This window comes from Protopterus annectens, chromosome 16.part0 (assembly GCF_019279795.1).
Source record: "Protopterus annectens isolate FY-2018-M chromosome 16.part0, PAN1.0, whole genome shotgun sequence".
NCBI classification, from domain to species: domain Eukaryota; kingdom Metazoa; phylum Chordata; order Ceratodontiformes; family Protopteridae; genus Protopterus; species Protopterus annectens.
In genome coordinates, this window is record NC_056750.1 from 864,946,988 (window position 1) to 864,972,434 (window position 25,447).

General features: G+C 40.3%; 1 protein-coding gene across 2 annotated transcripts in view; it reads right to left on the reverse strand.

Annotated features, from left to right (window-relative positions):
- The window catches only part of METTL3 (methyltransferase 3, N6-adenosine-methyltransferase complex catalytic subunit), a 1,113,102-nt gene that overhangs the window by 861,504 nt on the left and 226,151 nt on the right, over nucleotides 1-25,447 (reverse strand). For both annotated transcript variants that reach the window (XM_044058241.1, XM_044058240.1), the window contains exon 5: nucleotides 11,399-11,612. In XM_044058241.1, the coding sequence (XP_043914176.1) occupies nucleotides 11,399-11,612 (214 nt within the window). The remainder of the gene's footprint in view (nucleotides 1-11,398; nucleotides 11,613-25,447) is intronic.

Genomic DNA, 25,447 nt, shown 5'->3' on the forward strand with positions numbered 1-25,447 from the left:
ACATGCCACCATTTTTAACTTCTCTAGGACTTTCCTGCAGATTGGTTGCATGCCACCATTTTAACTTCTCTCCTTCCATCTTAGCTGTGCATCTACCTTTAACCCTGGGATATTTAAGTCTGCCATAAATATTTCTGTTTGGTCTTTCGCTGTATCCCAATTTCTTTGCTTTATACAAATTTTTATAAAATTTCCTAAATATCTTCAATACCTCTACAGTATCTCTGGTTGTTTTTCTTGTTATAGGCTCCCTAAGTCTGACAACAACCATCTCAACTTTCTGTTATCTAAATCATTGTGCCAACAGTTTTTCTGCTTTGGAGTTATCAAATAACAGTTGCTTAACAGCAGTCTTTCTAAGCTCAGGCATATTATCCAGGTACTCCTTTACTTTCTCTTTAGCACTCTATAATTGTGTCTCTTCTTATTCTAGGATATTCCCATTATTCTGTAATACGTTAACCTTTGTAAGCCCCACTAAATAGTTCTCATTACTTCTTAACCAGATCTCTTTCTTTTATTTCTACCCTGTTTTTAAACTCCACTTTTATTTACCCCTCAATAGCTACAGCTTCTGGAGTACTTTCTATCTTTTTGAATAACTTCTGAATAATTTCCACTACCCATGGCATTCCTTAAATTGCTCTCTTTAACAGGAAGGTGGGGAAGTGTCAGTGTCTCATGTTTACTTCATTACCCGACATTTTATCTTAGTAATTACTGCTACATGATCTGAGCTAGTGACTGGATGTGTACCAAAGTTCTCAATTGAATGCACGTTTCTGTGAAATATTTCTGTCTAGTCTAGCTCATTTATTGTACCTTGGGGAATATGTAAATTCTCTCAGACCACCTACTACTAAATTTACATCTTTCATACCATACTTTTAGAAATTGTTTCAGAAATCTATACTATTTTGTTATTCTTTACTTTCTAGCCCCCTCCCATGATTCATCCTCATTGTTGCAAATCAAAATTCCAGTCCCCACCTATAATTAATATTCCCTGCTGAAAGCCGATTAATTCTCCCAATTTTTTAAGCTCCATAATAGCAGTTTTAGGTGGAATATAAATGCATACTAGCATAATACTCATCCCTTGTCAGTAGCCCCTTACAACCACAAATCTGACTTAATCTTTTTTCCCTCTTCTATCACTACTGGAAATCCTCTAGCAAATAATACAAGTACTTCTCTTTTCTTTTGTCCCTGATATTTTGCTGAATATCCATCTTGGAAGTCCTTTATCGAATGCACATGCTCAGTTATTTCCATATATGTCTTCTGTAGTACTGTGTTATGCACTCTTCACTTAATATAAATATTAGTTCTTTTGTCAATACCTGAGAGACCATTCACATTCCGAGATAATACAAAAAAATATTGCCATTATGGTAAAAAGTCATTATTCCTACCTATTATATATGGCAGTTTTTTAAATGTATATGTCCAGCTTTTGTGACACAGGCACTCACTAATGTTTGGCAGGTTAATCCTTAAAAGGATTAACCTGCCAAACATTAGTGAGTTTTTTCTTATCACAACACAGAACACCCACATAACCTGCTAACTCAATACAAACACAACTATGTAAACATTCAAATAATGAAGTTTAACCCTCCTAAAAAGAAAATATGTCCCAACCAGACAGCCGCTAACAAAGGTCTAACTTAGCCTGAAATTGAGACGATCCATGCTAAGTACCATGCTATTACCTGTACTTCTACTTATTAGTGTCTGTTCTTTCTTATCTTTATTCCCCTCTTAGATGTAAACACTATTTGCACGTTTTCAGAAAACAAACTTTTAGCCTTGAAGAAACCAGTGTTCTGGCTTTTACTGTCTTATTATCAGCTTGTCTTAAATGCCTGCTAAGTATAGTGATGAGGGATGTACTATAAATAAACATACTCAAATTACACAATGTTTTGTGCTAATGCTTACTCATATGCATAACCGAGGGGATGTTCTGGTAAAACCAGGTGCATGATGAAGAATGATAAGGAAGCAAAACAGACGAAGCCTGATGCCACAAGAAATTATGTATGAGGATACTGCACATTAAGTTTCATATAGCCCTCCAGACTGAACTCTACATTGATAAAGGAATAAAACAGCATTAGATGTTGTGTACTGCAGCAAACAAGGTAAATATACAGAGAAAGGTTATAGGTTAAGGGAAACAGTGGCTGGAGGAAGCACAGGTAGACTTTAAGTCATACGACAGCTTAACAGCCAAGGATATCTAACCATGAAAGGTTTTGGGATAGAGCTTGGAAAGCATTGCACCGCATTGGAAGTAGAGATACTGAGTAAGAATAAAAGAAGAGGTTTGAAACCTGGTTATGATAAATGGTTTACAAACTGCAGTTAAACATGCAGGGCATACAATAGTAATTAAAGACACCAAGACTGGCATGGCTCTAGCGTGGCCATAGCGTGTCTGTAAAAGACTTAACTGGTCAAGTGATACATAGTGTTCATACCAGATGAGGAGTGAATGAAAGGGAGAATAAAGATGTTATGTAGGAATGTTAAATGATTTTTCTCTAATAAAAATGTAATCAAATGGTTAAGGAGTATACTACAGAAAGAGAATGATCTTACTGTAACAGTAACAGCAACATGGGAACAAGATGAACGCGGTTATAATCAAGATGTATGTAATGTGACACGATATTCTACTTTCATGTAAACGTGCTTAACAGAAATAAGGGTGCTGCTAAAAAAAAAAAAAAAAAAATCAGGAAAACAAAGAATCAACCTTAGAAAACAAACAAAAAGAATGGTGCGTGTTTGTGTGTATGTGAGTGTGCATGTATGCGTGTGTGAGTGTGAGTGTGCATGTGCGTGTGCGTGTGTGCGTGTGTGTGTGTGTGTGTGTGAGATGGGCAGATAGAGGATCAGAAATATCAGACTGAAGAAAAAGAAAACCAGACTGCCGATATATTTTGCAGAGAAACAAACCAAAGATGTATTAAAATGCTGTTAAGAATCATTACTGCAAAAGAACCATTTAACAGATTACAGACTTGGAGACTCCTATAAAGTACAGTTTTGTACCTGCCATAAATGTAGATGTTTGAGTGTTTACCCTGCTGCAGTCATCACACTTGGGTTATCCTGCCGTTCCACAGACCCGCAGACGGCCCGAACTCCAAAGTCTTGGTCCGGCGTTGATTGCTGTCGCTTCTTCCCTGACGTCAGTGCGCCAGGGGTATATAAGAGGCATCCGACGCCATTTTCTTCAGTTTTTCTTGCCCCACATGTCAGGTGCCCCCAATAGGTAGTCAAAATATATATATATATATATATATATATATATATATATATATATATATATACACACACACACACATATATATATATATATATATATATACATATAACTATATAAAAATAAAACAAAACCCTTAGGCACAAGCAAATACACCACAGAGGTAGTATAGGGCAGAGTGGTAGAGATAAGTTCAGCTAGTTCAGAGGGGATGGAGGGAGGGTAACCTGGACTGCAGCAGGGTGAACACTCGAACATCTACATTTATGGCAGGTACGAAACTGTACTATGTTCATCGTGTTACCCTGCTGCAGTCATCACACTTGGGTTGAATCCCAAAGCTAAGGATGGGAGGTGGAGTCAGACAGGGTTAGAAGAAGCTAGTAAGCCCTGTAAAACTGCAGTGGCAAAACCAGCTCTAGTCTTAGAGTATAGAGGTAAATGATAGTGTTTGGTGAAGGTGTGCACTGAACTCCAAGTAGCACCTTCCAGAATATCCTTGGTTGGAACTCCCCTGAGAAAGGCTGCTGATGTAGCTGTAGCCCTGGTGGAGTGGGACCTAATGTTAGCAGGTACTGGTTTCCCATGATGTATGTAGCAAAAACGTATGCAATGCCCTATCCATTTTGAAATGGTCTGTTTTGAGATAGTTTTTCCTTGTGATCCTGTAGCATAGGCTACAAAAAGCTGGTCAGTTTTTCTGAAAGCCTTAGTTTTATCCAAGTAGTGACGTAATTGCCTGTGAATGTCCAAAGAGTGCAGGAGTCTTTCTCCTTTGTTCTGGGGATTTGGGAAGAAGGTGGGCAAATGAATGGTTTGGTTTATGGCCACACTGGATACCACCTTTGGCATAAGGATTAGTTCGTAGAAAGACGGTCTTGATGAAAAATGATGAAAGGTTCCACTGCCATTAGTGCATGTAGCTCTGAGACTCTTCTAGCTGAGGTTATTGCTAGTAGTAGGGCAGTTTTCCATGAAAGAAATTTTAAGTCAGCTGAAAAAGCTGGTTCAAAGGGCGGCAGTGTAAGCTTTTCCAGAACAAAGTTGAGATCCCAAATAGGTGTTGGAGTTCTCCTTGGCGGTCTTAAGGTCTTAGCCCCTCTCAGGAACTGTCTTAGGAGTGGATGTGAGAATAAAGGAGGATCCGTGCTGTAATGAGCTGAAATTGCTGAGGCGTGGATCTTAATAGATGAAAAGGAAAGCCCTTTGTGTAAAATCTCAGTTAAATATTGTAGAATCTGAGGGATGTTCTATCAAGTGGCTTTAGGCCTTTAGCCTGGTTCCAGGCGCAAAATCTTTTCCATTTGTCTGAATAGGTTTTTCCTGGTGCTGGGCCTCCTGGCCTCCAGAATGACATCCATAACCGCTTTGGATAAAGGTGTTGGCTGGTTGTTTATGCAATTTGCCATGCAGCCAGGTTTAAAGTCTTGAGCTGGCTGTGTAGAATCTGATGGTCTCACTGGGTGAGCAGGTGAGGAATTTGTGGCAAAATCCATGGTGGGCCGTGGGCCATATTCCTTAAAATTGGGTACCAATGCTGGCATGGCCAGTCTGGTGCAACGAGTACCATTTGTGGCCTCTCTAATCTGACTTTCAGCAGTACCTTTGCTAGAAGAGGTAGTGGAGGGAAGGCATACACTGTTAATATTTTCCAACTGAATGAGAGGGCGTCCACTTTCCAAGCTAGTGGATGGAAGGTCCTTGTGCAAAATTGTTGAAGTTGGTGGTTGTGGGGGCTTGCAAACAGATCTATGTCTGGGCGTCCCCATTTTTGAGCTATCATTGCAAATACTTGTGGATCTAGTTTCCACTCGTGGGGATCCATGATGTTTCTGCTTAGGTCGTCTGCCAATGTGTTTTTCTTTCCTGGCAGGAATTGTGCTTGTAATTGAACGTGGTAAGACAGTGCTGTGTTCCACAAGGTCATTGCTTGCCTGCATAGAGGGTAGGAATGTGTGCCCCCTTGCTTATGTACCACATGACTGTGGTATTGTCCGTCTTTATTATTAGTTGTCCTGGGTGTAGAAGGTGCTTGAAAGCTGTTAGGGCATTCTGTACTGCTAGCATTTCTTTTTGATTGATATGCAGATGCCTCTGATCTGTAGTCCATTTGCCCTGAATGCACTGCCTTGCCATGTGTGCTCCCCAGGCATAGTCCGATGCATCTGTTGTCACAGTTTGCCTGGCTGTGGGTAAGGTGAAAGGCTGACCCTTGTTGAGGTGACATGCCTGTGCCCACCATAGGAACTCCTGTTGAAGGCAGGGAATGAGTGGTATCATTGTTTCCAAGCTGTGGCTGTGCTGAGTCCATTCACTTTTCAGGTACCATTGTAATTTCCTCATATGCAGTTTTGCAAATGGTATTAGTAGTATGCAAGATGCCATGATTCCCAAGGCCTGCAGAATTTTTTTTGCAGGGAGTTGGGTCTTTGTTGCCATTATTTTGAAATATTGAAACAGCTGTCATTGCTTATCTGGCGTGACATAAGCCATCTGGGTTGTTGTATTCAAACAGGCACCCAGGAATATTATGTTTTGTGAGGGCACTAGTTTTGATTTCTTTTCGTTTACTGTGTACCCTAGGCAACTTAGAAGGTGTTTGACAAATGCCAGATGCTTTAAAAGAATGTCCTTGCTTTCTGCTTGAAAAAGGCAGTCGTCCAGGTATGGGTATATTTGAATTCCTCTTTGTCTGCAGTATGCAGGTATTGGTGCCAGGCATTTTGTGAAGACCCTGGGCGCAGTAGATAAGCCAAAGGGCAGTGCAGAGAATTGATAATGCGTTGAACCTGCAATGAAGTGGAGGCATCTTCTGCAATTTTGTCTGATAGGGACATGCAGGTATGCCTCCTTGAGGTCCAAAATGACTAGCCAGGCATTCTTGCCCAGCATGGGAAGAAGCTGCTGTAGTGTTAGCATCTTGAATTTTGGTACTTGCAGACAGGTGTTCAGAACTGAAAGATCCAGAATGGGTCTCCATGCTTTGTCCTTTCTTGGGACTAGAAAGAGTCTTGAGTAAAATCCTTGTCCTTGCTCCTGTGTAGGTACCTGTTGAATGGCTCTCATGTTCATGAGAGCTGTAATTTGTTTTTGTGCCTCTGCCCATTGATTTAGTGGCAGGTTTGACATTCCTTTGATCCTTGGTAAAGTATGAAAGTGGAATCTGTATCCTCGAGAGACAATGTTTAGAACCCATTTGTCTTTTGTGATGATGTGCCAGTTGTCTGCAAAAAATGCTAGTTTTCCTCCCAAGGGAGTTGCCAGGAGAGATTTGCTTGGTAGTTTGAGGATAGAGTCATTGTGTTTGTCTTCTGCTAGCTTGGGGCTTGTCTTTTCCTCCTTTCTGGGTAGCAGAACCCCATTGGCGAGGTATGTAAGGGCCCTGTGACTGACCTCTGCCACTTGGGCATCTGTATTTGCCCCTCTGTGATCTGTCTGAAGCTGGAAAGGACCAGTTTTTTGTTGGCCAATTTCTGCTGAAACGAGGGGGTTGTACCTGCAAAAAATCCTTGACCGTTTGCATAGACTTTGCCTTATCCTCCATTTTCTTTAAAACCTCTTCGGCTTTGACACCAAATAATACATCCTGCTGTAAATGTACATCCAGTAATTTTGCTTTAACATGGTCAGGGAGGGTTTGGTCTTTTAACCAAGCATGTCTACGTATGACAGAGCCAGTAACAGCTGCTCTACAAGAAGCTTCCAATTAATCAAATCCGCATTGTAAAGCATGTTTGCCCACCTGTTCAGCTGCATGCAACAGATCCTGCATTTCCTTGAATTCAGGCAGTTCTGAATGTGTGCTCATTTTTTGTTTTAACTGAGACATTAGGAATTGCTGATATTTCAGCATGTGAAACTGACAATTTAATGCTCTCATAGCCAGAGTTGCTGAGGTGTATATTTTCTTTCCCCATCTATCTAGGACTCTGGAATCCCTTTCAGAGGGCACAGGATTTTTAGCCATAGAAGCTTTTACTCCCTTAGGACCCTGGGAAATTGTTTCTGGGTCAGCTACAGGGCTTTTATAAAGGAATTTATGTGAGTCAGGTAATCTGTAGTATCTGTCTGGTTTGGCTGGAGCAGGAGGTAGAGAGTCTGGATTTAAACTAGACTCCAAGTAAACATCATCCACAATATCTAAACAGGAGGGATAGCAAGAGGTCTGTGCTGGGGTAGTAAAAGGAACTCTCAGAGCCTTTTCTTAGAATCTGAGTAATCCTGACCTTCCCAGTGGAAATGTTCCCTCATGGTATGTAAAGTTTCCCCAAAGGAGTAGTCTTCAGGGGGAGATGCTGAGGGAATAGAGTCTTCAGCATCAGAATCTTCATAAGGTGGAAAAGTGTAATCCTGTTTCTCAGAAGAATCTCAGGAGAGAGAAAACTGGTCAAAGGATGCATAATCCTTCTCTTGTCTTGGTCTTTTATCAGGAGGGGGATGGGAACCCCTGATAAGGGTAATCAAATCTTCAGCCATCTTAAGCATCTGTTTCTTAGGCATGGGGCCTTGAACTGTAGCCTGATGTACAGTTTTCTTTGGTTTTAAAGGAGTTTTAAGTTTAGCATAAGATTTAATGGTGAGTGTAGTCGGTCTGAAGGCACCTTCTGCAACCGAAGGTGTTTCCGTTGCACCGGTGGCTAGTTCTGCTCCGGTGTCGGTAGATGGCTGCGTCGGCCTAGTAGACTCCGCTTTGGAATCCGCAGCTGTCTGGGGTTCCAGCTCTGCGGTCGTCAGGGGCTGCGTAGGCGCCTCACTGAAAACTGGAGAACCGGCGACAAGCCCAGCTGAGACCTCGATGTCTGGCTTATTCCTAGGCTGCCTGTCCTTATCCTTGCGTTTTTATGAATGGCGGTCGTCGGCTGCTCCGACGGCATGATATAATTAAATCTCCTACCAAAGTAATGTCATGCAAAGTCAAAATGGCGTTTGATAGTTCGTTTATTAAACCTAACACAAAACCGACAACCTGTGACGTTGTGGTTTGGGCCTAGGCAAGGAATACAATAGGAATGGAAGTCCTTAAGAGGTATTTGCTTCCCACAAGAAATGCAATTGTTAACTTTTTCTGACATCGGACTGAGGCAAAAAAATGTTCCTCAATGGGGTACTTAGCTTTACTGAAGACTTCAAACTGAAATTCAAATCGAAAATCTCAGGTGTCGGCCGACCGGCACTTGCGAACTGCTTCTGCTTCGGGCACCGTGCGGCAAGAAAAACGGAAGAAAATGGCATCGGATGCCTCTTGTATACCCCTGAACATCTTCAATGCCACATGAATGTGTACAATATATTTACAGTGGGTATAAAAAGTTTACACACCCCTGTTAAATGCCAGGTTTTTGTGATATAAAAAATTGAGACCATAATAAATAATTTCAAAACTTTTCCCACCTTTAATGTGACCTATAACCTATACAATCCAATTGAAAAACAAACCAATCTGGTAGGGGAAAAAATATAAAAAATAAAAAAACATAGAATACACTGGTTGCATAAGTGTGCACACACCCTTAAACTAGTACTTTGTTGAAGCATCTTTTGATTTAACTACAATATTCAGTCTTCTTGGGTAGGAGTCTATCAGCATGGCACATCTTGACTTGGCAATATTCTCTCTTCCTTGCAAAAGCACTCCAAATCTGTCAGATTGCGAGAGCATCTCTTGTGCACAGCACTCTTCAGATCACCTCACAGATATTCTATTGGATTTAGGTCTGGGCTCTGGATGAGCTATTCCAAAACTTTAATTTTCTTCTGGTGAAGCCATTCTTTTGTTGATTTGGATGTATGCTTGGGGTCATTGTCGTGTTGAAAGGTGAAATTCCACTTCATCTTCAGCTTTCTAGCCAATGCCTGAAGGTTTTGGGCCAAAAGTGACTGGTATCTGGAACTGTTCATAATTCCCTCCACCTCGACTAAAGCCCCAGTTCCAACTAAAGAAAATCAACCCCAAAGCACGATACTGCCACACCATGCTTCACCATGGGGATGGTGCTATTTTGATGATGCAAAGTGTTGTTTTTGTGCCAAACATACTTTTTGGAATTGTGGCCAAAAAGTTCAGCCTTGGTTTCATCAGACCATAACACATTTTTCCCACATGCTTTTGGGAGACTTGATGTATTGTTTTGCAAATTTTAGCTGGGCCTGGGTGCTTTCTGTTTAAGAAAAGCCTTCCATCTTGCAACCCTACCCCATAGCCCAGACATATGGAGAATACGGGAGATTGTTGTCACATGTAGTACACAACCAGTACTTGCCAGAAATTCCTGCAGTTCCTTCAGTGTTGCTGTATGTCTGTTGTAAGCCTCCATGATGAGTTTTTCTCTTGTCTTTTCATCAATTTCGGAGGGATGTCCAGTTCTTTGCAACGTCACTGCTGTCCCATATTTTCTCCACTATCCAATGCTGTGGTAGTTTTTTTGTACCCTTTTCCTGAATGCCACCTTTCAACAATTACATCCCTTTGATGCTTTGTAAGCTCTCCGTGAACCATGGCTTTTGCTGTAGCAGGCAATTGAGTAAATGTCAAAATCTTACTAGGACAGCTGAACTTTATTTGGGGTTAATCAGGGTCTCTTTAATTGATGGCAGGTGAAGAATGAATGCTGCAACTAAATCCAAAGGTGCTTCAAAGTATTAGTTTAAGGGTGTGCACACTTATGCAACCAGCTTATTGTATGTTTTTTATTTATATTTTCCCCCGTAACAGATGTGTTTGTTTTTCAAATGAATTGTACAGGTTAAATCCACTGTACATGATAATCAGTTGTGCCAGTGAATGTCTAACTACTTTATTCGTGTGTAGTATGTGAAATTGCAGTGGCTTACTCTGTTTAAACTCATGTTTTTATTATTCATTTTAAAGATACAATTTTGTATACTGTGTCATTACTCATATTAAAAAAATCCTAGACAGTCTCTGAAATGGTTACTTACATCTGCTGTATTTACTTGTTACAAGGTAGCTGTTTCAGCATTTCTCCCCGGGTCCCCTTTGCAAAAAGGCTTTGTCCGGTAGGGCTGACAGTCAACAAAATAAATAAAGAAAATAAAACAGAGTACTGGACAAATGAAAAGGGAGTAAAACAGACAGGGTAATCAAAGAAACATGTTGAAAGAGTAGACTACAAAGGCAAAATGTCTCATTCTGAAAAATAAATTAAATGCAGCCCCATGCAGAGGTACGTGTGAAAACACGAGAGGAGGAGGCATGAACTGCACACCAACTGAACATGACAGGGGTGCGCAAGTACTTCCAATATAATCACAGTAGCAGCCTACATGCTAAGCAAGGGGAAGGTATAAGGAGCATACAAAAAGTACCACCCCGGTTGCCACTGGACAATGACAGCAATTCCTGGTGCCTGCCCTCCTTGTCAATGTCCTTTAATAATGGGGAATGGAGAAACATATCAATATAGAGTTCAGTCTGCAGAGTAATATCACAATTAATATTAGGGGAGGGGGTGGGGTTAATACCCCCTCCCCCATGTCCCTAGAAATAGGTGACATCCTGATGCTTTTGTTACAATTAGAAATTACTTAAAGTGCTGTCAGATTCTTTTAGGATTGAATACACAGTTCAAATCAGATCTTCAATCCTACTGAAGTTGATATATGAAAAATACAAAATATGCAAGGTTAAATCACAGTTTAAAAATTATTTGACCAAGACACTGCTTTAAAACAGTCTTGATGCAAAACTGTATCAGCACCACATTCCAAATCAGACGTTCAATTCCAAGAATTAAAACTAAAATTGAAATAAGAAAACTATAAACTGTATAAGAAATTTAATTCACAACTTAAAAAAGGACTTTTAAATACAATTTACTCCATATTTGAGTGAAAATGCATCCTGGTTCTCTGCTCATTTCAAGCAAGCAAATTCAATAGGTTACAGGTCCAGAATACTGTATTTAATTTCTTAAACACCGTTGCAAAAGTTTACGTAGAAGGTATGCTTTTCACTCAGACTGATGTATCCAGAAACTACCGCTAAAGGACTGCTGTTTTTAAACCAGTAACTAAAGGCTTCAAGTTCAAAATTAGTAAGTTCCCTAAATGAAGTGCTAATTCTAAGTGACCCACCAAACACAGTGACTAATGACAGCATACCTGAGGTGGGAAGAGTTTGCCCACACTGGACTCACTCCCAGTTGTCTTTCCTTGGGGGGACTGTACACCAGGCTTACCACCCAAGTCACAAGCCTCTTCATCTGGGGAGCCATCGATCTCATAGTGGACATACTTGCAGGTATCCATGTGAAAGCAGGTGTTAAGGAATGAGCAGTCACCCAAGGATTCATCAGTATGCTTGTTAATTATCCTCCTGTAAAACGTGAATGGGAAATTATGCTTAGGCATACTTATGTAAATGACGCTCAGGCACATGTGTGGCTTGTATAAAAGCAATAAAAATGACACTGTGTTTTAGAAACAGAGACTATGATTATTAGCCATGTACTGAAAGTGTTCAATTTATCAAGGCATCCTATCCCAAACAGTCTGTAATCATAGTATACGTACACATTTTCTTTTTAACAGTTTTCATTCACTCCAACATCACAATGTTGCACAGTTCCTGCCTTCCCTTAAGCCTCACTTCTCTTCCCCTTAAACACTGTTCTGCATACATCGCTTCCCCTTAAACACTGTTCTGCATACATCGCTTCCCCTTAAACACTGTTCTGCATACATCGCTTCCCCTTAAACACTGTTCTGCATACATCGCTCCCACAAATTCTATTTACGCCTGTAAAACTTTGCTCTTTCTGTTTTCTAAAGATCCCATCTCCAGTTCTTTTATGTAATTTACAATAGTCAAAGCCTCATTTATAGTTGGTTCAGATGCTGATATCTTTTTTCTTGTAACTGCTTTTTTTTGGAAGCTAACAACATTAAGCTTATGAGGTCATTCCTATATCTATCTATAAAAAACAGAGACACTAGTGGTCTTGATACTTCATTGATATGTTCAGTCACAATAAATCCCAAAAATCATGAAAATCAGGTAGTGTTCCAAGGCAACAAGTCTTTGTCACAGACAAGCGATCCTAAGTAACAAAAATCAGAAATATTTTACAATGTTAAACGTATCAGCTTTTATACACTTAGAAGTAGGTGTTGAAAATATATGTATTGTTTAATTTTAAACCAGCCTATGCAAGGCAAACAATATAAACCGGGATGTAAAAAGCACATTTTAGAACAGCAAGTGCCCACCCCCACACACTACTACTAGTGATTAGGTCAAACCAAATCCTACTTAAGGGAAAACACTACCTATCTGCAACTCACATTCCCAAATTAGGTGTTAAGAAAAGCATAACAAATACATAAAAAGATGGACATTTAGCTAAAAATCGCTGTCGGCTAACTAATGCAATAAAGCCTTCATCAGGTCTGTGGGGTCTATATTAAAAGACCAAACATTCACAACAGTGAATACCACAACAGCGACACAAACACCAAACTGCTAATATAGCGAAAGACGTAAACATCGAAATTCGGAACACCTAACGCATTTCCAAAAACAACAGCACCATACAGGTAAGGAAAACCTACATAAACTTCATTAAACACACTTTTCCACACACCCCTACTTAAATATACCAACTCAGAGATCACACTACAGTGGGGAAAAGGATATATTTCCTCTTCCCCATGATCACCCTGGTGGCAAAGGAAATACGTTTGGCATTCCAAATTTCAATGTTTACGTCTTTCGCTATTTTAGCAGTTCGGCATTTATGTGTCGCTGCTGTGAACGTTCGGTCTTTTAATATAGACCCGGTCTGTGACAAGAACTAAAATCATATACATAGGTAGATAAGTAAAAGAGTTAACTAGACTGATACAAGAAAAAACACAGCTACCTAACCATAAATATTACCTAACTAGAACACTACCAATATAAATACATATCTGTGACCAATGTCCAATAAAAAAATGCTGACATGAATAAATATTCCGTTGGCGAATACAAGTATCAAATTAAAACAGATGGTAACAATGGAATAAAACAGGATCCAGGGGGGTCATAAAATAAATCAATTTAAATAACAATAAACTGACTTGTACAACCGGTAAACGCTTTCACAATAGTTTCTTCAGACCATAAAAACTGTTCACTAAGCAACATCAATTAATTTATATCAAAGGCAAATCAATGATAGCCAGTTAAAAAACACATCTTAAGTGACAACCCAGCAAAAAATATAATGAAGCACTTGCCATCAAAGTATAAAAATATGACAAATACCAACTTGTCCAAGCCCCTCTACAAACTTGGTACATAAAACTATTACATATAAAACAGACAATATACAGAAAATAAGTAAAAACAAAATAATATGTCCTCAAACCATGCCCCTTTAAAAACAGGCTTTAATGGGACATTCTCATTCAAGCCCCTGCCCTGATCAGCTCTCAAATGAATAATCATCTAACTTCCAGTGTTTCAGTGAGGTTCCTCACATCCCCCCTCATGTAAACCAGGTTTTACAATATCAATGAACAGAAATCTGTAGGTATTGCTGTTTAATGGTTTCCTTAACATGTTTGGACAAAGCATTACTGGCTGAGTGGATACGAATGTTATACAAGTGTTCTCTTACTCTATCCTTTAACATTCTGTCTGTTTTGCCAACATAAAAGGCTATACATTGTAGGCAATAGCACAAGTAAACAAACGTGTGAGTTCACACAATTCGCTTCTACCTTAAATACAAATTTCTGCCCAGTATCAGGATGTGTAAAAGAACCACTGTTGTTGACGAAACTGCAATAATTACATCTCCCACAGGGTTATGTCACATTGCCAACCTTGTGTGTGTGACAGTTCTTGGATAGCAGAGCACTCTTTTCAGACATTTCTTATTCTTATAGCTAAAATGGGGAACCCCTCCTACAACTTCTTTTATTTTAGGATCAGCAGTCAAAATTTTCTAATGTTTGCTGATCACTCCAGTAACTGTCTGGATATCACTAATATAAAACACGGGGATAGAAATTGTCACCTTCAAATCAGTGGTAGATCGTCTATTCTGGGGAGATGCATTACAATCAGAGAAGTATAGTTTCACCACATCATTTCTCAAGGATGGAATTGCAGCTAAAATACTGTCTACTTCCATGTTCCTATATTCCCTCATAATCAACTTGTTCCTTAAATCGGAAACTTCACATTGGAACCCTTCCTCAGATGCATTCAGCCTAGAGGGCTCTCATTCTTTGCCCTTTAACAAGGTTTCTAAAAAATGTGTGTGGGGTGCATACTATGTCTAGGTAGTAAGGTGTTTTTATAACACAACGTCCTGTAGACTCCAGTATTTACATCCCTATTGCCCAATCTATGTACAAATAAATCCAAAAATTCAATCTGCATCTCAGAATACTTCATAAAAAAACTTTAAAAATGGTGTGGAGGTATTCAATCTATCAAGGAACTTGTGTAACTCAGGCACATCTCCCATCCATATAAAGAACAAATCATTGATAAAACAGGACTAGATGTTGTAACCAATGCAACTGGCATAGGTGATCTTCCCCCCATGTGGCCATTACCATATTCACTAGAGGTGCCCACAGCTACACCATTGTTCTGTAAGCAGTAGACACCATCAGACATGAAAACATTGTTTTCAAGCACCATCTCCATACAAAGGGAAAGTAAATCAATGACAGAGCCATTATACTTGCTGTGCCTGGACAGATAAACTCTTATACAGTTAAGGCCAAAGCTGTTGGGAATAACTGTAAACAAGGACTGAACATCCACTGTTACAAAATACCTAAAACCTGAAGTATTATGCGTCTTAAAATACTCAGAGATCATTTAAGAACTGTTTAGAGTCCCTCAGGACCCTTACGTTCCTATCTAGAACAGGGTGTAAATGTTTTGCAGCATATAAAGAAAAGGGGTCTGTGCTCCAGTGGCGACCTGCCACATTTGGTCTTAGGAGGGTTTACAACTATCCTTGTGTATCTTAGGGAGATCCTGAATTATGGGAATCACTGGATGTTCAACAGAGAAATATTTAAACAAATCAAAACTAATTACCCTACTTAATAAACAATCATCTAAGATCTGTTGAATCCTTACTTTCAATCTATTGATAATAGTTAGGTCAATTACTGTATAGAAAGTAGTGTCACTTAACATCATCTTCACATCCATGACTACTATTGAACCACCTTTGTCTACTAGTCTAATGACCAGTGTGTCATCATTTCATAGTTTAGCCAATGCTAGACATTTGTTAAATGTCAAGTTATAATGACATCTCCTAGGGCTCCTATTCTTTTCCCCATCAAATAATCTATGTATATTATTTTCAACCAATCTGCTAAAAACATCTACCACTGGATGCAAGGTGGGCATATACATACTAGGTCTCCTAAAATTAATTACTTTACATTGAGACCCTTTGCCCCAAACTCTAATTTTAGACAATTTCAACATGCACAATATTATCTGTTATATCACTACTTTGAGTCGGAATAAATGATAGCCCCTTTTCTAAAATGTTCCGTTTATCACATCAGTTGTCTCTTAGATAAGTTCCATACAATCAAGTCTTTATTTTCTCCACATTTTCTTCAAAAATTGATTCATGTTCATTTCCATAGCTAATTTCCTCTTGACTCGCCCTCTGCTCCTAGAGTGACTCCTGCCCTTGTGATGACCCTGACTGATGGTTAAGGGGAAATTGCAGGTCATATCATCCTTTTTCAGTGCAGCACATTCTTTGTTATGCAGTTGAGGCACTTTCCTCCTTACATAATTTGTGGCTTGTTCAGTCAAAACCCCACTGTCCACAGCATTACTATTGACTACAACTGTCCCCATTGTCACCAAAGGTTGACTTGAGGGGGTCAGAGTATTAGGAAGGCTAGATACTAAGTTATCAGACGATCCTTTACTTTCGGTAGAAATCCAAAGTATACCTTTCCCAACAACAAGCCGACTCAGACCATGTAAAAACACGGCCATTCTTAAGGTTAATCATATCATTGTCTATTTTCAGCCATTTCTGATGTAAACGTTTCGACTAAAAAAACAATGCCAACCAGTTTATTCAGACTGGAATCCACTAGACTCTCTGGAAAACAGCCATACACAGCAGTTTGTCATTCATTAATCTCATTAACCAACAAATCTTCCTCCTGTCTAAGAAAGTCAAATCAAAAGTTTCAGATATTTACTGCTTACCTTCAAGGTTGAGTTTCGGCCACTGTACGAACAAGTTCCAGATACTACTCCCCATACATTGTCATACTGAGAACTCACAGACCTCTGGGTACTATCCCACATTGCAGGCTAACTTCAAAATGCTGCCTCTCGGTCTGTAACTGTTTCAACTTCAAAAATTAACTCCAAGTCTGTAGCCTTGATAAAGGCTTCAACATAGACTCCAGGATTTTCAATTCTTCCGGACTCACTAAACATCACAGGCATCACCAACGGATTGTCGCTTCTCACTATACAGCATAACAGTCTATCCGGACATTCAGTGGGCTTACCACCAAAACCACCAGGGTTATCATAAGTTCCAGTGCATCAAAACCACCCTCAGCCATGCTTCCTGTTGGAGTGAACTTATAAACAATCAATGTCCAATAAAAAAATGCTGACAGGAATAAATATTCCGCTGGTGAATACAAGTATCAAATAAAAACAGATGGTAACAACGGAATAAGAAATACATTTAATAAACAAAACTGATTTGTGCAACTGGTAAGTGCTTTCACAATACCTTCTTCAGACTATAAAAACTGTTTCCTAAGCAACATCAACTTGTAGAACTTTTTTATTTTAGGATCAGCAGTCAAAATTTTTAGAGGGGCTTGGACAAGTTGGTATTTATGTCATATTTTTATACTTTGACGGCAAGTGCTTCATTGCGTTTTTTTGCTGGGTTGCAGCTTCACTTGAGATGTGTTTTTTGACTGGCTACCATTGATTTGCCTTTGATATAACTTAATTGATGTTGCTTTTGATATAAATTAACTGATGATGTTGTTTAGTGAACAGTTTTTATGGTCTGAAGAAGCTATTGCAAAAGTGCTTAACAGTTGTACAAGTCAGTTTATTGTTTATTAAACAGACTTATTTTGTATAAAAACTACGTTATTTATAACTCAGAAAAAAAGTACAGTTGTGTACACTTACCATAAATGTAGATGTTAGAGTGTATTCACTGTTGCAGTCATTACATTTGGGTAATTTGCTGGCAGGTTGCCCTCAGTCAGCCTGAATTCCTAAGTCTTGGGTCCTGCGTCGGTTGCGGTCTCCTCTTCCATGACGTCAGGTCATCAGGGGTATAAAACAAGCAGCCAACACCATTTTCTTTAGTTTTTCTTGCCCCAGATGTCAGGTGCCCCCAAAAAGGTAGCAAATATATATATAGATATATATATATATATATATATACACACACACACATTTTAAAACTATATATACATGCACCAATATAAACTTTACCTTCATCTACAAGCAAATACACCACATAGGCTGTAGAACATAGCGAAGGAAAGATAAACTCCAGAATGAAAGGGGGATGGCGGGTGGGTAACCTGGACTGCAACAGTGAATACACTCGAACATCTACATTTGTGGTAAGTGCACACAACTGTACTATGTTCTTCATGTTTCACTGTTGCAGTCATTACATTTTGGTAGAATCCCAAAGCTATGGTTGGGAGGCCTGGAGTTAAACAGCATTAGGTGCGGCTATAAGGCCCTGAAGAAAGTGGCAAAGCCTGCCCTGGACTTAAGAGTAGAGAGGCAAATGATAATGCTTTGTAAAGGTGTGAACAGAACTCCCAAGTAGCAGCCTCTAGAATGTCTTTGGTTGATACTCCTCTGAGAAAGGCTGCTGAAGTAGCTGCAGCTCTGGTGGAATGAGACCTAATTCCCTTGAGCACAGGTTTGCCATGGTGTAAGTAGCAGAAACGCATGCAGTGGCTTATCCACTTTGAAATAGTCTGCTTTGAAATAGCCTTTCCTTCTGATCCTGCAGCATATGTCACTAGTTAATTACTCAGTTTTTCTTAGAGCTTTAGTCCTGCTCAAGTAGAATCTTAACTGTCTGTGTACGTCCAGGGAATGCAGAATTATCTTCCCCTTGTTCTGCGGATTTGAATAAAAGGTTGGCAGATGAACAGTTTGGTTAAGAGCCACACTGGAAACCACCTTAGGCATAAATGTTGGATTTGTCCTCAGAGACATCCTGCCTAGGCAAAATATGATAAAAGGCTCCACAGCCATGAGGGCCTGTAGCTCTGAGACTCTTCTTGCTGAAGTAATTGCTAGTAGCAGAGCTGTTTTTCATGATAAGAACTTTAAATCAGCAGTAGCAGCTGGTTCAAATGGAGGCAGGGTGAGCTTTTCCAACACATAATTGAGGTCCCATAAAGGTATTGGTGATCTTCTAGGAGGCCTTAAATTTTTGGCTCCTTTAAGATACTGCTTTAGTAAAGGATGAGAAAAGATTGGTGGCTCTGTATTGTAATCAGCCGAAATGGCAGAGGCACGGATTTTAATTGATGAGAAAGATAGGCCTTTGTCAAGCATCTCAGCCAAGTATTGTAATATCGGAGGAATATTTGGTTCTGCTGTATCAGTTCCTTGTGCTTAATTCCAAGCACAGACTCTTCCATTTATCAGCATAAGATTTTCTAGTACTAGGCCTTCTGGCTTCCAAAATAACATCCATCACAGCTTTAGTGAGAGGTGTTGTTTGTATAACTACATATTCTGCCATGCTGTCAGGTTCAGTGTCTGGAATTGATTGTGCAGGATCTGATTGTTTTGCTGGGACTACTGAGTTGAGGTCTTTGAGGTAAGGTCCAAGCTGGATATTGAGACAAGTTCCTTAGGATTGGGTACCAGTATTGGCGGGGCCAGTCCGGGGCAATTAGTATCATCTTTGGTTTCTCTTGTCTGACTTTTAGTAGGACCTTGGGAAGAAGAGGGATAGGAGGAAAGGCGTAAACCGATAGGTTTTTCTAACTGAAGGATAGGGCGTCCACTTTCCATGCTTGTCTGTGATAAGTCCTTGTGCAGAATCTTTTCAATTGATAATTTTGAGAAGAGGCAAATAGATCTATGTCGGGGCTCCCCCATTTCTTTGTTATCATGCTGAAGACTTGTGGATCTAGTTTCTACTCGTGAGGGTCCATAAGCTTTCTGCTTAAATCGTCTGCCAGAGTATTTTGTTTCCTGGCAGGAAATGAGCTTGAAGATGTATTTGGTAAGTCAAAGTTGTGCCTTCACAGTGCCATGGCTAATCTGCAAAGGGGGTATGAGTGCGTGCCCCCCTGCTTGTTTATATACCACATTACCATGGTGTTGTCCGTCTTTATCAGTAGTTGTCCTGGATGAAGTAAGTCCTTGAAGGCTGTCAGGGCATTTTGAACAACTAGCATCTCTTTTTGGTTGATATGTAGATGCATATTTGTTTTGGGGGTCTATATGCCCTGAATGCATCTTCCCACCATGTGAGCCCCCCCCCCCCGGCATAATCTGATGCGTCTGTTGTTAAGGTTTGGCTGGCAGGGGGTAGAGTGAAGGCCCGTCCCATGTTTTGGTGACACGCCTTTGCCCACCACAGAAACTCCTGTTGTAGGCAGGGAATGAGAGGAATCATTGTTTCCAGACTGTGACAATGCTGACTCCATAAACTTTTTAGGTACCATTGAAGTTTCCTCATATGCAGTTTTGCATATGGAATCAGTAGGATGCAGGATGCCATGAAGCCCAAAGCCTGCAGAATTTGTCTTGCAGATAACTGGGTTTTTGTTGCTATCAGTTTGAAGTAAGTAGTCAGTTGCCTTTGTTTGCCTGGTGTGAGGTACGCCATCTGGGCAGTTGTATTCAAGCTTGCACCCAGGAATGTTATCTTTTGAGAGGGTACCAGTTGTGATTTCTTTTCGTTTATTGTGTACCCTAGGCATGTTAGAAGTCTTTTCACAAAAGCCAGGTGTTGAAGAATGTCCTTGTTCTCTGCTTGAATGAGACAGTCGTCCAAGTAAGGATATATTTGTATACTTCTTTGTCTGCAAAATGCAATTACTGGTGCCAGCCACTTTGTAAAGACCCTAGGAGCAGTAGATAAGCCAAAGGGCAGTGCAGAGAATTGGTAATGCATTAAGCCAGCCTTGAATCTGAGGCATCTTCTGCACGACTGCCTTATTGGAACATGCAGGTATGCCTCTTTTAGGTCTAATGTCACCAGCCAATCATTCTTGCCCAGCATGGGCAGAGCCTGCTGCAAAGTCAGCACTTTGAATTTTGGAATGTCCATGTAAGTGTTCAAAATCGATAAATCCAGTATTGGCCGCCAGGCCTTGTCCTTTCTGGGTACCAAGAACAGTCTTGAGTAAAAACCTTGTCCTTTTTCCTGTTCTGGTACTGGCTGAATGCCCCTCATATCCATGAGGGACGTAACCTGTTTCTGTGCCTCTGCCCATTGATTTTTTTTGGCAGATCTGGCCAACCGTTTGCCATTGGCAGAGTATGGAAATGGAATCTGTATCCCTGTGATACTATGCTTAGCACCTACTTATCCTGGGTTATTAACTGCCAATTCTGAGCAAAAAGTGCTAATTTTCCCCCTAAGGGTGCTGCCAAAGTGCTTGGTGAAGGCAGAGGGAAGTCATTGGGACTGTTTTCTGTAGGTTTGCGCTTCATCTCCTCCAGATTTGGAGGTAGAAGTGCCCCATTGCTTTGACCTGTATGAATCTTATGCCTGGTATCTGGAACCCTTATGGCGTCTGGATTTGCCCCTTTGAGCTCTGTCTGACACCGGAAAGGACCAATTTTATGTAGGCCAGTGCCTGCTGAATCTTGGTGGATGCACTTGTAAGAAGTCTTTTACAGTTTGCATAGACTTAGCTTTGTCTTCCATTTTCTTTAAAACCTCTTCTGCCTTAATACCAAACAGAGTATCATGCTGTAAAAGTGCATCCAGTAATTTAGCTTTAACATGATCAGGCAAAATTTGCTCTTTTAGCCAGGCATGCCTCCTAATCACAGATCCAGTAACTGCAGCCCTGCAGGAGGCCTCTAAGGAATCAAAACCACATTGCAAAGTATGTTTTCCAACCTATTCAGCTGCATGTAATAATTCCTGCAATTCTTTATTTTCTGCACATTCAGAAATCAACATAATTTTCTCTTTCAGCAATCCCATAACATGTTGTTGATACTTCAGCATATGAAACTGGCAGTTTAAGGCCCTAACTGCCAAGGTTGCAGATGCATAAATCTTTTTTCCCCATCCATCCAGTGCCCTTGAATCTCTGTCAGAGGGGGTAGGATTTTTTGCTGTTGAGGCCTTAACTCCCTTTGGACCCTGTGAAATAGTTTCAGGATCAGCAGCAGGGTTTCTAAATAAAAACTTGTGCGAGTCAGGGACCCTGCAATATCGGTCAGGTTTGCTGGGAGCCGGAGGTAAGGAGTCAGGGGTCAAGCTTGACTCGGAAAACACATTATCCACAATGTCTAAAACAGGGGTATTGCTAAAGGCCTGTGCTGAGGGAGAAAAAGGAAATCCCTGAGCCTCTTTTGATTCTGAGAAATCTTGACTCTCCCAGTGAAAATGCTCCCTCAAAGTAAGCAAGGCTTCTCCAAATGAATAATCCTCGGGAGGTGATGCAGATAGTACAGACTCCTCTGCATCAGAATCCTCATAGGGAAGTATAGATAATTCCTGATCAGAAGAGGAATCAGAAGAAATAGAAACCTGATCTGAAGACTCTTAATCAGTCTCTTGCCTAGGCCTCTTATCAGGAGGGGGATGGGAACCCCTGATCAAGGTAATAATGTCTTCAGCCATGTTGATCATCTGTTTTTTTAAGCATAGCGGCCTGTGCACGTGGCTCATGCGTTGGTGTTTTAGTTTTAGAAGTTGCTTTTTTCTTTGGTTTTACAGCTGTCGTCGGTTTGATATAAAAATGTTGAGGCCTGAATCCAGTGCCTGCTCAGTGGCTCTGGACCCATCCGAGGGAGATACATCCGTGGGTCCAATACTAGTATCTCGCGGCATGCCGGACTCCACATGGGTCTCGGAAGGCGCCTGCGACTCGAAAGTAGCGGGTATCAGGGGCTGCAAAAGCACCTCACTGAGTAACAACGACTGGCTTAGGAGAAGCTTCGTCATCAGTTTTGGACCTTGACTGTCTGTTTCTGTCCTTTTCTTTGCGTTTTTTATGTACTCCGGTAGTCGGATTGCTATCAGACGACATTTCTGGGTAGTTAAATCTGTTTCCAGAATACTTTGAGGCAAAAATATACCGACGCTTAATAGTGCGTTGGTTAAATCTAGCACAAAACCGACAGCGAGGCACGTTGTGATCAGGGCTTAGGCAAGGAATACAGTATAAATGGAAATTCTTATGAGGTATATGCTTTCCATAAATAATACTTTTTTTATACATTTGTTGACCGGGCTAGTCCAGCTGGATATATGTCCATTTTCAGTGGAGGCCCAGGCAGAAAAGCTCCACAATACAATAAACAAATAGGACAAACAAAATATATCAAGTAGACATTGGTACATTACAAAACTTTATGTTATATTACATAACTAGGATTTTATATTCTGTATACCAGTAGGAACTGAAGCCTGATGTAAAAAATGAGCTTGACACAATAGTAGTTTGAATTAATAATGGAAATTATACCTAAGATACTACAATCACACAAGAAATCAGAGGATAAACACTAGTGTTGAATGGATAGAGTATACAAAAGCAAATAGGAGGATACAATAATAGTGTTTAGTCTCATAAGAGTTGAGGTGTGATATGAACACAGTTGGGAATTCAACAGTATATACATATTTACAAGAGGAAAGAATCCTCAGAAAGGTCAAGCTCACTGCTGTCAGAGAGTTAACACAAGATAATGTTCAAAAGAGGCTAGGAATCACAGGAGCCTTGAAGAGGGGTATGGTTGTTAGTCTGGGTTATCACAGGGGCATAGCCAGTGTGATTTGAGGTAGGGTTTGAGCTTGCTTTTAAATAGGTTAACAGAGGATAGTGAGGTTAGCTGACTTGGAAGGCTGTCCCAGGCCTTGCCTACTGTATTAGAGAACAGGGTGTCACCAGCTGAATTGTTGGATTTAGTTGTTTGTACAAGTAGTTTATTAGATGAGCGTAAGGTTTTGAGATTGTTATAGGGGATGACTAGGGATATGAGTATGGGTGTATTTTGAGGTAGATACAGGATCTTATGGGCTACCGTTAGTTGATTAAGAAGTATTAGATTTGGCAATTCTAGCCATCCGAGTTTATTCAAATTGATACAATGATGAGTTCTATAGGAGGACCCTGCTGTGAATCTGGCTATATTGTTGTAGGAAGATGACAGTTTATTCAGGTTACTTTTGCATATTTTGGTATAGATAGGGGAGGCATACAGGAGGGTAGAGATAAGGTGTGTGCGAGCAATGGCGACCCTGGCTAGAGGAGTTAGAAAGGGTTTAATTCTATAGAGGGAACCTAGTTTCTTATTAACTGTTTTTATGGTGTTGTTAATGTGAGGTTCAAAAGACAAGTGATTATCTATTAGTACTCCGAGTAGTTTGGTGGTTGTTTCTGGGGATATTATAGTTCCCTTATTTGAGGTAATAGTAAAGTTAAGTGGAGAGGTTCTGCGAGTGGGGCTGAATAGTAGCATTTTTGTTTTGTTAGGGTTTAAGATAAGACATCTTTGTAGGAACCAGTTTTCAACTGTGCTAAAGGTCTTTTGGGTTAGTGACTGAAGTTCTGATTGGGTAGTACCAGAGCATATGAGTGTGGAGTCATCAGCGTATTGGATACAGTAAGCTTGTGGAATTACCAAATGGAGGTCATTTGTAAAGATGGAGAAGAGTAAAGGACCCAATATGGATCCTTGAGGGACCCCTAAGGCTACTGGGAGGTGGGAAGATAAAGTATTTTCCCATAGAACAGCCTGTTGTCTGTTATTTAGGTATGATTGGAACCACTGTATAGTAAGGGCATCCAGTGATAAGTTTTTGAGTGTGTCTAAGAGAAGGTGGTGGTTAACCATGTCAAATGCTTTAGACAGGTCGATAAAAAGGGCTGAGGATAGAGTGTCATTATTACGATTACTATTAATTTGGTTAGTGAAGGATAGGAGAGCAGAGGTGGTGCTATGGAATGGTCTAAAGTCATGTTGACAAGGTGCTAGTAGATTGTTTTCAAGTAGGTAGGGTAACAGTTGTAAATGAATACATTTCTCCATTATTTTTGCCAGAGGAGATAGTATGGCTATGGGCCTATAATTGGAGAACTCCTTGGAGTTACCGCCTTTGTGCAGGGGGATAATGTGAGAGACTTTCCAGATTAATGGGATAGTTCCTTCAGAAATAGTTCTATTAATGAGGATGGATATGGGGTAGGCTATGACTTTAGCAGCTTTTTGTAGGTATTTTGCAGGTAGTAGATCTGCACAGAGTGTGGTGGGTTTAAGTTTCTGGATGAGGTTGAAGATGAGGGATGTGGGCAATGGCAGCAAATGAAATAGAGGAGGATTGTTGGCAGAGGTTATGTTTGAGCTTGGGGTGCTAGGGGAGAGCTGGTTAGCTAGGGATTGTATTGTTTCAGTGAAAAATGTGTTAAATGAGTCTGCTATTTGTTTGGGATTGTTGTGATCAGAGTCAGTGTGAGTATGAGTGCTTGAGCGTCCTGGGTGTAGGAGGTTATAATACAATTATAAACTTTTTCTGACATCAGTATGGAGCAAGAAAAAAGTTTTCCCAACGGGGTACTTAGCTTTAATGAAGACTTCGGTTCTGAAACTCAAACTCAAATATTTCAGTAGTCGGCCGACAGGCACTTGCGAACTGCTTCTGCTTCAGGCACCGCGCGGCAAGAAAGACTGAAGAAAATGGCGTCGGCTGCATGTTTTATACCCCTGACGACCTGACATCAGGGAAGGGACGACAGCAACCGACACAGGACCCAAGACTTTGGAATTCAGGCTGACTGAGGGCAACCTGCCAGCAAATTACCCAAATGTAATGACTGCAACAGTGAAACACAAAGAACATGTATTTTATTTACAGCTCCAAATAAATGCCAGTGCTTTCCAGTTAAAAACAGAAAATGTCATGACAGTTTTCGTGTTTACAGCCCCCAAAAAAACATACT